At 40.8% G+C, this 16,039-nt stretch overlaps 1 protein-coding gene across 2 annotated transcripts in view; it reads left to right on the top strand.

The window, feature by feature from the left end:
• The window catches only part of LOC117234192 (matrix metalloproteinase-2), a 102,143-nt gene that overhangs the window by 71,804 nt on the left and 14,300 nt on the right, over positions 1 to 16,039 (top strand). For both annotated transcript variants that reach the window (XM_033495178.1, XM_033495179.1), the window contains 2 exons: positions 8,442 to 8,588; positions 12,781 to 12,926. In XM_033495178.1, the coding sequence (XP_033351069.1) occupies positions 8,442 to 8,588; positions 12,781 to 12,926 (293 nt within the window). The remainder of the gene's footprint in view (positions 1 to 8,441; positions 8,589 to 12,780; positions 12,927 to 16,039) is intronic.

Here is a 16,039-nt window from a genome sequence, read left to right as displayed (position 1 = left end):
AACATCTAGGTGAAATAAGAAAAATTGTACGACTCTGTTGGGACGATTAAAAGTTGCAATTCGGTAGTTGTGGGACTGGATAGTTACGGAAGCTGGCTTCGCGTTGCGATTAGCCGTCCTATCGATTTCGCTGTATAACGAAATCGTTTTACGACGCGACGCGGCGCGACACTCGATTTTACTCGATGATAAAATGAATATTCAACCGAGATGGAAATTAACGTAAACGTTAATAGCAGTCGTTTTAAAAAGCACAACGCGTTTCCTAAATTTTCCAACCACCTCTGTTTTTCACTCCAACTTTTACAAATATTACTTCCAATCTATTTTCTAATTAACGAATGGAATATCGTCTGATCGACGAGGTTACCATGTTGAACAAAATATTAGTGCGAAACACTGTCCGCGATTTAGTCTGCGAATGCGTTACGAAATATCGCTTGGAAAACCGTTTTGGCGAAATGAATCGATCTTCGTGAACTCGCGACGTAAAGTCACGTCGCTATTGGAAATTTACCGGAATATCGAATACCAGTTCTGCAATCGCAGGTACACAATGCGTTCCGTGGTACGCTGAAACGCCATGAAACAGTTTATAGAATTTCCTATAGAACTGAAAATAGGACTTGTTTCGCGTGATATCGTCGAGGCGGTTTTCCTCTTGATGTTTATTCGACCACGATAACGGAACGGTTTTGTCGGAGAATTCCGATCGACGCGAACGCGTTCGCCTCTATTCGATCTTTCGTTAAACGCGACAAATTGGCAAGTGGAATTTACTTTTCTTCTTCGGCTGTTCTTATCTAATAAGTATAGGTGCGTTCTCGACGAATCGATGGTTACGATTGGACAGCGTGAATAACAATGTACGTCACGAAACGATTACTCACGAGTTGTTTCGTCCGGCGAGCAAAAAATTGCAACGTAGTTTCTACGAGCCATCTCCTGCGGGCAACTTCGAACTGCGAATAAAAATGTTACGAATTCGTCGTAACTTTGAAAATTTATCAGAAAACTGGCACGTATGTCGTTAATCTTTGCGACTGTAAAAATTGTTGAGGCTATTCGATGTGTAAACAGAGAAACTCGTGGATAAATTGTAAGGTAGAAAATATATTTAAATAGAAGCGTAATTATAAGTAAGAATACAATTTGAACTGATCCAGATCCGCATGCTAGCTGTGTTACTCAAAAACTGAAAACCCCCAAGCCAATGTAACGTCAATTCACATCAGAGACCAGGCCACACACCACGGACAGGATGGCACCCAGATGTCTGCATATCCTTGGTGCGCACCCTCGATAGTCTTAAGTTCCCACCAGAGGCCTTGGCATTTTCATAGTTAAGGTCCTTCGGACCAAGCGAGTATTTCCTGTCTTAGATTTCCCTTTACGTTTATCGTCTACCACGTGTTAGCTTAGAAAGTTGGTTTTCTTCGCATCTGGTATGTTCCGTTAGCAACTTTCTCGCGAGGGCGGCTAAAACCCTTCCTGGTCCACCAACCGTTTTATTATCCAATCGGAGACGGTGTCTACTGCCCTCGCTTCTTTAACCAAAATTGTCATCAACAAATCCGATAGTTCCGTGTCCTTAGACACACCCACCCCTAGCTTTCCTCAGACACAGTATCGTCGGTAAAACTTCACTTATCCTGTATCCTTGGAATAGTCAACATATCTATATCGGTCTCTACCCTTATAAGTCGCGTACTTAATGTGTCGTAGTAACTAAGTCTTACATAACGTGGTTGGAGTGAATTGTGATTTATGTTAATTCAGTGCGTGTTACATTGTGATTGCTGAATTCGTAATAAAGTTTGATTAAAACAAAGTTAATAGTTGTGTTACGACTCAACTATATTTTATTTTCACCAACCAACCCTAACAATTACGTGACACCAACGTCTACCGTTTATGGTCTGTCTTCGTCGCAGTCTTTTGTCTACACGCTGTTGTAACGTCAATCCACGTCAGAGACCAGGCCGCTGTCACGACCGGCTCACTTTAAAATCAGAGATAAAGATGTGGCGGCACTTGGCGACAATGTATATCGCCAAAGTGCCTAATGAGCCATCAATATCCCAACGATCCTTCCGCCGAATATTCGAGGAGAAGGCGCGCGTGGCGGCGATCGCGGATGCCTAACAAACTCAAGGATAGTGAGGATATTGAGGGGTGACAAAAGACAAATAACCTAATCCGATCGGAAGTCGAGTTGTAAGAGTCAGTCTTGAAAAGTTACGCCTAGAGCTCGGAAGTAAAAATTGTGAATTGTGTTAGAAGAAAAATAAAGTTTCTTTCTTTCTATTTTTTTTTTTTTTTTTTTTGTTGTTCTTTTGTGTTATTTTACGTGACACTGTCGATGGCTTCGGTGCTTGAGAAAACTAAAAAGACCAAACGTAAAGTTTTCTCAGAAGTGATGACCACTTCAACAAAAATATATAGATATGAACGAACGTAATGTAAATAGTATCAACGATCGTCTACGTTCTAACACGTATTCGCATAAGTTTCTTCGATACTCATCGTCGATGTTTTAATCGTCACAGCAAGAAGCGCAAAATAATTCACTCTAGACACTGAAAAGGTCTCCGCGAACGGAAACTGACATGTTGAGAGTTTCCACGTAAAGTAACGATGGCTCTTCATCTTCTCGTTTTATGCCTGTCGTAAATTTTACGAGCCGAATTCGTGGTTGGTGATTCCGTTGGTCGTTAGAATTGCAAACATGGTTGTTCTTCGATTGAAACCGGCGAATAGGTAGGTAAATCAAACGGAGAAATAAAGCAAGAAAACTCGATACGTGAACTATATTTTATCTTTGCCGCGCGCCAAACGCCAATTCTTTTTTCGCGTAGAATCACCCCCTTTCCGCTTGTACCACCAGTTACCAACCACCCTGTATACCTTTTGGTTTGAGGATGTTGAGGGGGCTCGGTGTAGGTTATGACGTGGAAAAATGTCCGAAGGTCGGGGGTCGATGTCTTCTTATCTCTGATATAGGTTGAGATGTGATCGATGTCACAAGTGCCGCCACACTTCCTTTAACGCCAGACTATTCAAACTTTTGCGAAACAGCAATTTTAAATCGAACCGTTGACGCGTCATGATTATTTATTCCGTTTTATACGCATTGATTCTTCGGCTTATTTCGTTCCTTTCTTCTTTTTTTCCTTTATATTCACTGCGCGATATGTAATCCGCATAATCAAGCACAGAGTCGGCGATAGCTAGGAAAAGAGGAAGGGGCAGAAGCCGCGCAAACGGGAGCAGAAAATTAATATCGCAGCGTGATGTATCGTTTCATTCTCTACTTTATTTCCTTCGTTCTACTTCGTGCCAGCCCATGAACGTGTTCGGCCATTTTGTTTCGTGGCACGATTTCAATTCACTCTCTCATTTTACTCGTTATTGTTGAATTCGTACATAGTTTCGCAAATTTTAGAAAGGAAGTCTTCCTCTCGTGATGTCGGCATTTGCCACAGCTAGTTTTTGTCACCTACCGCTACAAATGATATCTCGTCGTTAAAAGAATTTCTTAGCAAAGCTACGAGGATCGTAGCAGAATTAAGTTTGTATCCTCCTGTATGATATGAGTAAAACGTTTCTTTGAATATTTTCAAATATTATTATATGATATAACCGTTATACGTGACCGATAAATTTTATTTCAAAATGTAGCTAAGGTGCTTTCAATACTACGTAGAATGTCGTGTTGATGAACGACAGTCTGGTTAATTGTTGAAGTGGTCGCCACTTCTAAGAAAACTCTACATCTGGTCTTTTTAGTTTTCTCAAGCACCGAAGCCCCGTCGACAGCGCGTAGACAAAAGACTGCGACGAAGACAGACCGTAAACGGTAGACAGGCGACGTTGGCTTGGGGGTTTTCAGTTATTGGGTAACACAGCTAGCGTGCGGGTCTGGACTAGCTCAAATTGTATTCTTACTTATAATTACGCTTCTATTTAAATATATTTTCTACCTTACAATTTATCCACGAGTTTCTCTGTTTACACATCGAATAACCGCAACATTAACGAACGTGCGACGCGTTGATATTAGGGTAATTGATCTGTCACGTCGTCGAATATTGTTCTCGTATCCGAGCAACTTACCGAGTGACGAAAATCAGGTATTTCTTTTGTTTTCTCGAATGATTTCTCCACCTCTTGGGTATATTTCGCGCGTATACAAAGCCACAGAGAGTCAAAAGAAGAAATTATGGTCGCAAATGCCCGGCCCATTGTTCTTACGATCCCATTTTCTTTTTCCTCGCACTTTTTTATACACGGTGAAGATACGTCGAAGATAAAAAGGAACAAAAGCTCGCGAGAAATGTTCCACAGACGAAAATTATTCCCTCTTTCCATCTCGGTCCGATCGAACGTCTCGATTATCCCGTTGATCACCTTTTCATTCCATTCGTTTGCTCTGCAATTTTAGATACTAATTGGATATTTTTCTAGCCACGTGAAATAACCGTGTCCGGAACATTAATTTTTCCAACGCAAACACGCGATATACGTGTGTTTTTAAAAATGGTAGTAAATTAATTTTGAACCGGACAATTATTTTACAAAGGAAAACTGTTGTAAAATTTAAAGAATACGTGTAGTATTTCTTCTGCGATTCGCTATTCGTGCATGAAGTGTTAATATCCGAAGCCAGTGGTACATTTCTAACGTACGTAGTATATCGCGAAAGTTACGAATTCAAAACAGACATCGTACGTTCAGCAGCCATTCAACTTGCTAAAAGGGAGCAATGTACGATCAAAGTTCCAAATACAACAGAAAAACGGAAACAAGAATTTTGAATATGCTAGATGAAAGACGAAAACCAGTGAGAGATATAAAGACCGTGTGTCTACATCAACATGATCAAAGGAGAATACCGCTGGTCTGGCATAATGCAAGTTTGAAAGGAGTTGATAAGACGCGACGTGACGGATACGAACGGCGTAAACGCGAAAATTGCAGTGCACCCTGGCGACGTGACGTAATGTGACAATCAATATCCATAAAGGACGCACGACTACACCAAAGTTCGTACAAAGTATAACTTAATTATATAATAAAAAAGTTTCTGATCCATCCATCAGACGGAATTTCTTCGTCGATTAAACTCTCTTTTTCATTTGACAATTTCGTCAAAACCGTGACATCCCTTTCGACAGCTAAACATCCTTCGTATTCTTAAGCTCTTAAACGATATTATCGATGATTCTGAAACGTGGCAACGAGTTAACGCTGGAACTACCACACCAGTCAGGTCGATTGGTTTCACAATTTTATTATAAAATTCCTACTTCGTGTTATATCTTTTTTCCGCAACGATGTAACGTTTTTCATGTATTCAAACTAAAAATAATTTTGTATCGAGGCTACTTATACCGATACCAGTGAAAATGACTGGTACTTGTCAAAGTGTAAAAGGTTCCTGCAATGTGTTTATCGAACCCCATTTAAACAGTTTCCTCGTTTTCTGCAACTTGCCACGCGTTTTTCAAAGTTTTACCGCGTATCATTCGATATGATGATATCGGTTATCGGGAAAATTCCGGATCGATCGCTAGATGCTAACATTAAAAAATACCACACCAGTCGAAATGGCTGGTTCTGCGATTTTATAAATGTGTCAACCCTCGTTTAGGGATGTTGGTCTCAGATGGATTAATAATACCAAAAGTGTACTACATAACATGGAATTGCTTCTGTAAGAAAGTAATAAATCGATAAATATAAAAATATTCCATTATTACGTATTTGTCAAAGACCAGTCATTTTCACTGGTTTTGGTAGAAATAGCTTCGTGTTAACTATCGGTAGTTCTAGTGTTGAACTATCAACGACACGTGTAATAAACGCTTGACACGGCAAGATCTCTGTTTCGCGATTACCACTAAATAGCCGTGAAATATCTGTTCTTAGTTTTCCGTACAACTCGCTCGAAGTTCAGGATTTTATCGTTTTTCCTGTAGGGTCGATTTAAAAGTCACGTCGATTGGTCGTTGTTACTTCAGCATCGCCGATGCAACGATATTTCTGTAAATCGTATTTCACTTAAAATTCAACGTTTGATCTAGTAATTTGGGGATAGATATAACGCAAAGTTCGATATCCGGACGCTGCAGTGTCAGATGAATTTGCAATTCGTCACAAGTGGTACACAAACGTGTGTAAATATGTACGTACCAAGAGGCTCGTTCCAACCTGAAACTCGCGTTTCGTTGTTCGGTCGAAGACCTTGACGACATTTCCTGCGAACAAGCGTATTCTCGTTGCTCGCTTTCAACCAATTTCCTGGTAAAATAAGGCCCGAAAGCAGCGTTCTGATCGCGTTTTAGCAACTGCAAGAGACGACGCAATGCGTCGCTCGACGTCGCGCCGTTTGGTCGAGTCACGGAGCTGCACAACTGTGTATCCGCATCGCCCGCGGCACATCGCGTCAGCTTTTCAGTCTTTCAGCCTCGTTCTGGTACACGGAAAGGGCGAAACGACCTTTCGAAATTCAGCCAGGCCGCGATGCACAGGTGTTCTAGCAAGAAAAGCGAATAAAGCCAGTTCGCTTCGGTTGACTGAATAGAACTTCGCTTGCCCCACCCAGCCGCGTTGCACCGTGTCTCGCGGCTTACTTTCCGTTCCTTCGAACCTTCCTACCGATTTCTTCTTCTAATTAGGCTTCGATGGAACGATCTCGACACGGTTTAATTAACGGCTACCTCGCGCGTATTTCTTCCTCTCAAAGTCTCCACGGAAAATATGGCGGAAAAAATGCATCCTGATCCGGATCTTGAGCGATCGATCGTTCGATAAATGTAGTTACACTTTAGCGATCTTATTAGCAATTACGTGTATTTACATTCGATTCCTGTTGACCACGTTCCAACCACAATCGAATGCTCCAGCCGAAGTTACAGTTCTACGCTTGTTTGAAATCTCAGGTGGATCGATCGATAACACGATGCGTATACGCTGCCATATGCCTTGGAAATATCGAAAGGAAAGCTACGTTTCTTGCAGTCGGACTTTAAAGATCGAAACGACGAGTTCGGCGCAAATGTGACATTTCTCGGGAATATAGATCGATGCATCGATATGCCCCGAGTGGTCCACGCGAGGTGCAATCCTTTTAAGGGATAGCCTGATAGGCTTCGAGCATATTCTGTTTGCGTGCTTTGGAAATGTCCCCGTTTAAAAGCAGGATGACGTTAATTACGAACACGGTGGAAATAAGCGTCGCAGTTTAAAGGCTTGGTTTTATAAACTGCGCGAACGATGTCGTCAGAATCACGGGATATCCAGTTTCGCTCGATTAAAACGGCCATATCCGTTTCAAGGATCCGAGCAAATAATCGTAATAATTAATCGTTCGACCTTAACCTTACGCGTTTCAAACGTTTCTTCCAATTATGTGCTTCGTTGATATTCGCGCGTTGAACATTTTTGAAACGCGCGTCGCATCTTATTGCCAGCTTCTAGAAATTTCGTTGGTTTCATTCCGCAAGATACGTTTCGAAAGTCTTTTAAGGTAAATATCACAACGGGTACATTCCTTTCGTCGTGAATACAGGAAACGTAAGATTTTACAACTATCGATAGAATACTCGATCAAAATTTGATTAAAATTCCTCCGATCGTTCGATGGAAAATAGGTCGTTGTAGTACGGAACTTTCCTGCCAAGCTATAAAGCTCGATTATAGGTTCATCCGCAGTTTATTTCAGACTGAAGCCTGATCGTTTACTAAATGTCGGCTTTTTATAGCCATAGTAAACGTAAAATCGCTGTTCTCTGTAAAATCGAAGGTACGAGAAACTTTGCTGCGGTTTGTCGATTAGCTAAATGATCGTTTCTCGTTCGATCATTTTTATCCCATATTTGAATTATAACAAGAATGAAATTTCCCATTTGCAATTTCTCGGAGTCGTGTCTATCGTTTCGTATAGCGATACGATTCGTCGAGATGTATGGCCCTTGCCATTGCTAGTAAAATATTCTTTGATCGACTTTCGATGAATCGATCGTGATCGCTTTTGTTCTTTACGTCGAACCTACGCCGTTGAATAAATTGTACGAATCTCGACCGAAAGACGCGTTCCATCCCTAATTTTCCGCGGGAACGTAATTCGAACGATTTCTCGGAATTTCCGCGTTCTGGCGTGCAACGATATTTTTCCTCGTTCCTTTCGTTCTCACCGAGAAATAACGGACCATATTTGCTAAAATCGTTCGTCTTTCGAGCAACGATCGAATCGCCTCCCTTTCAGCGTCTCTCGCCGCGAAACGTTTCCTTCGGTTTGCTGGCGTGGTTATTAGATCGAAGCCGCTCTCGAGCAGAGCCGATAAAGAGGACAAAAGCATCGCTCACCGGTGGAATCGATTTTCGGCGGATTCCTAACGATCTTTCTTTCTTTCTTTCTTTCTTTCTTTTTGTTACAGCCTGAGAACCGAGCAACCGAGTGGCCTCGACACGGGCGGCGTTCGTTTCGAGCTAAGCAGAGCCCTCGATCTCTGGGCGAGAAACTCCAAGCTTACTTTTCAGGAGGTTAACAGCGATAGGGCGGATATTCTGGTTTACTTTCATAGGTGAGTTCTCGTCTTTTATTGAAATTAGCTGAATCTGAAATTAGCTGGATCGCGATAGCCATCGCTGCCACAGCTGTCGCGCTTTTCATATTCCTCTTAAGCTCAGAGGTAACAACGACGATAAGAACGCCGTATATTTATTTCGTTGCTTCGTCTGGAACATCTTAGAGTATCAGAGGAAAAATATGTAAGACGAATAACTTTAAGGAATTCCATTTGTGAAAAAGTCGCCAACCTTGTGCAAGTATCGCGTGTATTTATTTTTTCTAAGGAAAAAACGGACGATCTAGAGATCAGGTACTTTAGAGTAAAAGGTAAATCGCGAAACTTGGATTATTTAGATATACGGATATACAGTTGGAGACAAAAGCGAGTGGACGAATAGCGAAGATAGTTAACGATAAAGTCTAATTGATAACTACGTATATACAGGGTGGTTGGTAACTGGTGGTACAAACGGAAAGGGAATGATTCTACGCGAAAAAAGAAGTCGAAAATATAGAATAAAAATTTTTCGTTCGAGGCTTGGTTTTCGAGAAAATCCACTTTAAATTTTCGCTCGGTACGCGTGCACTTTATCGCGTCTCGTTATAACGGATCTCACTGTAGATCGTTGTCTCGATGGAAAAATTGTTATTCTATATTTTCGACTTCTTTTTTCGCGTAAAATCATCCCCTTTCCGCTTGTACCACCAGTTACCAATCACCCTGTATATTTCAATTTTATTTATTATGTATTCCATCGTACGTGGATTGTTTAATTAATTGGAATTCGCGCTTTTTTGTACGAATAAATGACATTTTAAAAAACGAATAAGCGAAAAGGTCGGAAAGGAACGAAAATGGAAATTTTGCTCATACGGCTGGGTTTACCTTCTTTCACCATAGCACGGTGCTTTTTAACTATCAGACGAATTTCAACTTCGCTCAAACCGAACATGGCACGATCGTCGTTTTTCCATCTTTTTTTCCATTTCGTTTTGTCTTTTCTTCTTTCTATCCCGAAACACACTGACGAGTGCATAGCGCGCGGCGTTACGTAGCTTTCACGACCGTCGAGCAATTCGCGCGAACAGCAGATTTTAAATAAACCTCTTCCGTTTAATCATACTCCGTTCCCAGTTACGCCATTGCGATAAATTTCCCGATAACAAGGAAGTCCGAGAATCGAGCTATTGATTCTCTCTTTGTTTGCTCGTATTATTTCCTTCTCTTTGTTTACTGCTGTGCCTTTATAAACACGGCTTAAAATTATCGTGCGGATTCGCGTGGATACCATGGTACTATGTTAATATCTCGATAGAAACGTATATCGCGCAAAAACCTTTCGATTCGACAAGCTGAACGAAGTAAACGCATCGAAAGGTCGAAAGTGTTTTACGCTCTTTTCAACGAAAATGTACATCGCCGCTTGATTATGTCCTGCGATTATATCATCGCGGCGTCAAAACGATATCGTACGATATTAGGTCGTTAGCGGTCGAACGAACAAAAGCTTTCAACCACTATAGTTCTATTACATTGACTCTGCAATGCTATTATGCGCTTAAACACGCCTAGAAACTATCGAGCGCCGTATCGAGGAATCGTATACCTGAACCGTGGAAGCAGATGAAATTACAATTTCAACGATTAAAGAACATCGTTTTAGCGTAATTTAATCTTCCAACAATTTTGGTTTTTTCGTGTCAAAAAATTACCCGAACGCAAAAATAACAAAGAGCTATCTACCACTCCTTCGAAATGGTTAAAGCAAAAGTAACCAGAGGGTACGAAATCCTACGGCACAGTATTGAAAACGTTTCGTACTTTTAATTTCTTGGTTGATCGTTCGTAGCTAAGGAACGACTTTACTCGTTTTGGATGTACGTTAATTTCGCGAAAGAAACGACGCACCAGCTGCATTTCGCGATACATTTTTTATATATTTTCCTAAGCGTGTTGTACACGTATTGCGTAAATGGTCGTCGCTTTTCTCCGATGCAAACACAGTTTAGATACGTTATAGCGTAAAATCTCCTTTTTCTTTATCGTGAATAGCATTATTTATAAAAAAAAATAAAGGTGCGCCTGTTGAACCGATATCGGTTCCGCGTATCTGTTAGGTCATCTATATAGAACTCACTTATCTAACGTATTGGTTTTCCTATAGTTTGTAAGTAACGACGAACTGTTGCATAATGTATACCTAATTTGCGATCAACATCTCGCGCATAACATCTGTGACGTGCATGAAACCGCATGGAAGTCTTCGACCGACTGAATCGAATCGATTATAATTATTATCGAACGCGACCCTACCAACCATGTTAGTTTCCTGCGATTTCTCTCTCTCTCTCTCTCTCTCTCTCTCCTAATATTGCGTCTGCCTCTCCTGTCCTCTTGATCAAAATTTAACGAAATTGGGACCTTGATCGTGTTTCGTCTAAAAAGCATAAATTTAACTTAAATACCAGTTTGATATACTAATAGTAAGTAATACGTAATTAACACGTTGACTGCCACGACAGCCGTATTCGGGTGTTAGCAAAGTTTCTGGTCAGGCCACGTAATCCATATTCCGGCGTCGCTTATTTGACTATTTGCGAAGGATCGTCGTAGATATTCGAAAAGATATTCCATAATAATAAATTGTTAATTAATACTTAATTGTAATAACAGTTGAATTGTTATAAAATAAAAATACGAAAATGGTTTATTAAAAGAATTATTTAGAATGTAAAACTTTAAAGCATTCTATACATAGCTGAGGTTGGTCGGGACAACTTGGACAATAAGTCGTTCTTTTTTTCAAATTCTTTTGTGCCTTTGTTCGGTCCATTCGACGTCTTTTATTTGCATAACATAGTTTGCACGCGCGTCTAATGCTTCTTCCGGAATCGTTTTTCCGAACGGCGATATTACGCCGACTCCGTCGAAGACAAGGATTTTGTGTATTTTCAGACAACCCTAATAATTTTGCAACTAATAATCGTCTAAATATTCTAATATTTATATTTTGTCTTGTTGCAATTTCGTAAACCGTCAAAGCGTTTACAACGGAAATTCCCAGAAAGAATCGAATGCCAAGTTTTCCGTGCCATTTGATTCCTTTTCTAATTGTTGTGGCATAAGAAACCATTCCGTCGGAATAATCTATACTACGCTTTCCTTCGTTATATTCGACAACAGCTAGTGGTTTTAACGTTGCGAACAAACGAAACGAAAGATCATTCTCGACACCACCACTGGAGCGATTCGCGTCACTAAAATATCGATGGGAGCACCTAGCAGAGAACGCTTGGTACTGGTGTACGCGTGGCCTGACGGAGATTTCTTTGAAAATACGCGTGCCAGTCAACGTGTTAACATGGTATTTGATAGCTTTGATTCAGGGTTCGTAACAAATTACGAAACGTTACTTTGTCGATTGTATCGAACGCGCGTCGTAAGATCGCGAACTGAAACAAGCAGACTTGTCTTACCAATTCTCTCGGGATTACAAAGGTTCCAGTTAACTCTCCTGGTACACGTTTCGACTCGACCATATACAATATCGGAGACCCGATACCGTTAGCAGAAACAAGCGTTGGAATTAAACGATCGCAAACTATCGATTAAATGCATCTCAGAGGATATAATATTCGTACCGGTCGCCGTGTTAATTCGTAGGTATCGATACTCTTAACGATCGAAAGCGATTTATTCGACAGCTATTCGGAGACCGTGGCGATAAACGCGGAAACTATAGGTCGCGCAGAAATCGACCGAAACCAGGAAGAACGGAAGAATAGAGAAGACGAATGATTCGGTTTGCCGATTAGCCATCAGGAATGGTACGATAACAGTGGCGTATCGGCTGTCCGAATAATCGACGAATACTCGCGAACGGAATTTAATTATGGCGCCAGGGTATGCCACGTCTCGTCCCTGTTCTAGACTCGCTCTAGGGAAACGGCAAATTAAACGAACCGCAAAACGAAGCGAGAGATTGCGCGTCGTACGACCGAGATGCCACGAGAACTTAGAGCTGTAGTAACGTCCGAACAAACAGCAAATAGCATAGAAATGGTCGCGTTGGCGCGGAAACGTCGGAACACGCGTAACAGCGGGAATTTCCTGTGAATTCCGCGAAGTCGAATAAGTAGCAATAGAAAATAATTCGGTTGGATTTAACGTCGATTGGTTTACTCTTCTACGTATTCTGCTTCAGTGGTCATCATGGCGATGGATATCCATTCGATGGGAGAGGCCAGATTCTGGCACATGCGTTCTTTCCTGGTAGAGATCGCGGCGGAGACGTTCATTTTGACGAGGAAGAAATATGGTTGTTGCAGGACGACAACAGCAACGAAGAAGGTAAGAACCCAGAAGCTCAGTTGACGAACGTAGAGAACAGAAATCCGTCCTTTCCTTAAAACTAGCCTTTCTCGCTGGATCTGCCTATATACAGGATGGTTGGTAACTGGTGGTACAAGCGGAAAGGGGGTGATTCTACGCAAAAAAAGAAGTCGAAAATATAGAATAACAATTTTTTTTTCAATTTTTTTTCAATTTTTCCATCGAGATAACGATCTACAGTGAGATCCGTTATAACGAGACGCGATAAAGTGCACGCGTACCGAGCGAACAACGAAAAATTTTTATTCTATATTTTCAACTTCTTTTTTCGCATAGAATCACCCCCTTTCCGCTTGTACCACCAGTTACCAACCACCCTGTATATTAACATTTGATATTTCGAAACGTACGGATTTGCCTGTGTAGAGTTCAACTTTATCCAGACATTTATCCAACTGAACATTCCCTGTGAATCGTTCGATTATAATCGCGGTATATTCGCCGAAACCTTGATTTTTATATAAAAGTATTCTCAACGAAAAGTTTTATGCGACGCTACGTCGTTCCCAGAAAAAACGGCAGAAAGTTTCGATAACTTTTAATTGAAAGCAGAAATACGTCGTACGTAATATCGTTATATGTGCCACCAAGTTCGCAAATCGGACGGATTCGTAACTCAAACGGCTACGACTAGGAATATCGAGCGAAATCGGCGGACCAACGGTAACGATGAAATTTTGAAGCGACGACGCCTAGCTCGTTCGGATGTCAAAATAACAATTTCTGCGCGTTCCACTTTGTGCAAAGCAGGATTTCGCAATGGCGATGGAAGGAAGCACGATAAGAGGAAGTTTAAAGGGATTTGCGGATGAAAAGAAAAGATTCCGGAACCGAGAAATTTTCGCAAGAGCGATCGAGCCTTTTTCCATTTGCTGGAGATACGCCAATTCGGTCATCCCGCGAGCGAGAAAAAGAAATAAGGAAACGATCACCAAAATCTTCCCTCTGTTCCACCATATTGTCATATTGTTATTTTTTCTTCGAGCTACGAGAAACGCTGATGATCCAACAGCGTGTCGTGCATTCTGATTTTTTCCCATTTAATCAAACTTTTATCGATAATTAAAACGAGAGATAATTTAGATGTTGGCTTAGAGAACTCCTATGGTGATTCGACCTATCCAACTCTCGATTCCTGCTAAAGATCTAATTTCGAGACAACCCAAACACGAAACTCCCTGCAAAATCGAAACTTGGAGGCAAATCTGAGACTTAGCGTTAACCTAATGCCTAAATCGATCTTGAAACGTGTCTCGGACTTGGCTGACGTTAAATTGACACATAAGTCAATTACTATCTAACTAATAATTTCCGAGAAATTAATCATTCGCTTAACGTATTTCGCGTTTTATTTTATGCGATAGAATGAAACTTTCGTCGTTATAATTTCCATATTTTCGTTCCTACTGAATAGCAGAATATCAGACGAGAAACTTAAAATTACTACCGTTTCTTTCTGCTATGTTCGCGTCCTCTTCTTCTTTAAACTACGATTCAACTACGCTTTACCTAAGAAAATGAAACGAATTTTTATGGTACAACTTCGGAAAAGAGAAAAAATAAATTGGTTAAAAGGATGGCTTATTCGGTTCGTTTACTCGAAACAAAGTTGCAAAGATGAAATTGTCGTGTTACTTTCGAAGCAAATGGTCGAGCAACGACTACATACGGTTCCCTATTTTAATTAGAACGTAAGTACTGTAAAGAAAAAAGCCAAATTCCCAATTCACCATATGGGAACGCTTGCTCGAAACCTAGATGCAACTTGATGCGATTTTCTACGATCCACGGTGAGGTTACGACGGTTAATTGACCTGATAATGCACGAAGAAAATCGAAATGGTTATTCAGAATCGGTCAACGGCTGTTGCCTGTATCGCGAATTATTACTCGCGGTTCGATTTTGATAGATGGTTGGTTCAATTCCGATTGGCCTCGTTAATAACTCCAGCTTAGCTCTCATTCCCTGCTGCTGGCGTTGCATAGTTTCCATTAGCACGGTCATAATTATCCTGGATTCGCCGACATCGTTCAGGGTCCACCTATTAATAGCGCTGCTACTAATACCGATAATTTCGGTAATTTTCCAAAAGTAGCGTACCAATTTTGGCTAAATTGCTGGTTTAAAGAAACAGTCGTCTTCTTCTTCCTCCTCCTCTTCTTCTTCTTTTTCTCCTTCTTCGCTCGTGAAACCAGCTATCCTTCAGTCTGTTACTTTTACGAAAATTTTTACCAAAGAACGTGTAGTTTCGAATTTGTCTGCAGCTTTCCTTACAAACTATTACACGATGCGTAGAAAATATATCAAGTTACGAATCGAACGAATGAAAATTTCTCTTAAAATACGTTACGGGATCGTAAACTTTGGGAAATCCATTCTCCTATTATCGAGACGAAGCTTCTGTATGGGTAATATTCGGCGATGTTAGTGTCAGTTACGAACAACTAATGTCATATCTGACACATACCGTCGGGAACCACAGGATGCTTGCAAACGACGAGAAACCGGAACATCACGATCAGCAAATCCATCGGAAAATTAGCATCCTCCTAGAATAGTCTCGACACGAATTCATCTGGAATTCTGACGTAGCACGAGAGATTTTTCGAGCAACCGATTTATCGATAAATTCTTTGCCGGATTTAACGTTGATATTCCAAAAACGTTGTTACCGTGCAAATACAGGGTGAGTCGAAAATGATAGCACAACCGAACAGAGGGCGATACTACGCGAAGATACAAGAACAAAATTTGACGTAACGTTTATTCGTCCGAAAGTTCGAGCTCGATTTTCTCAGAAACGAAGCGTCGTAAGAAAAATTATTTTTTCACGTAGAATCACCTCGTGTTCGGTTGTACTACGATTTCCGATCCATCTTGTTAGAGTTTACTTTCGGCAAATTACCGCAGTGGTCGGAGTAAGAATTTTGTTTGAAAAATGCGTTATATCTTTGTAAAAATTCTTTAATCATACGTGCATTTTCTATAGCGTTATCGTTACACTTTTGCAGATTTATATTTATTCTGATCGCGCAAGCATCCGCTATCCAAATAATTTGTATGCGACAAC

The sequence above is a fragment of the Bombus vosnesenskii genome, unplaced genomic scaffold (assembly GCF_011952255.1).
Source record: "Bombus vosnesenskii isolate JDL3184/JDL3185 unplaced genomic scaffold, Bvos_JDL3184-5_v1.1 scf7180000013302, whole genome shotgun sequence".
Classification (NCBI taxonomy): domain Eukaryota; kingdom Metazoa; phylum Arthropoda; class Insecta; order Hymenoptera; family Apidae; genus Bombus; species Bombus vosnesenskii.
The sequence above is the reverse complement of the archived record's forward strand: the minus strand, read 5'-3'. Positions and strand labels throughout refer to the sequence as shown.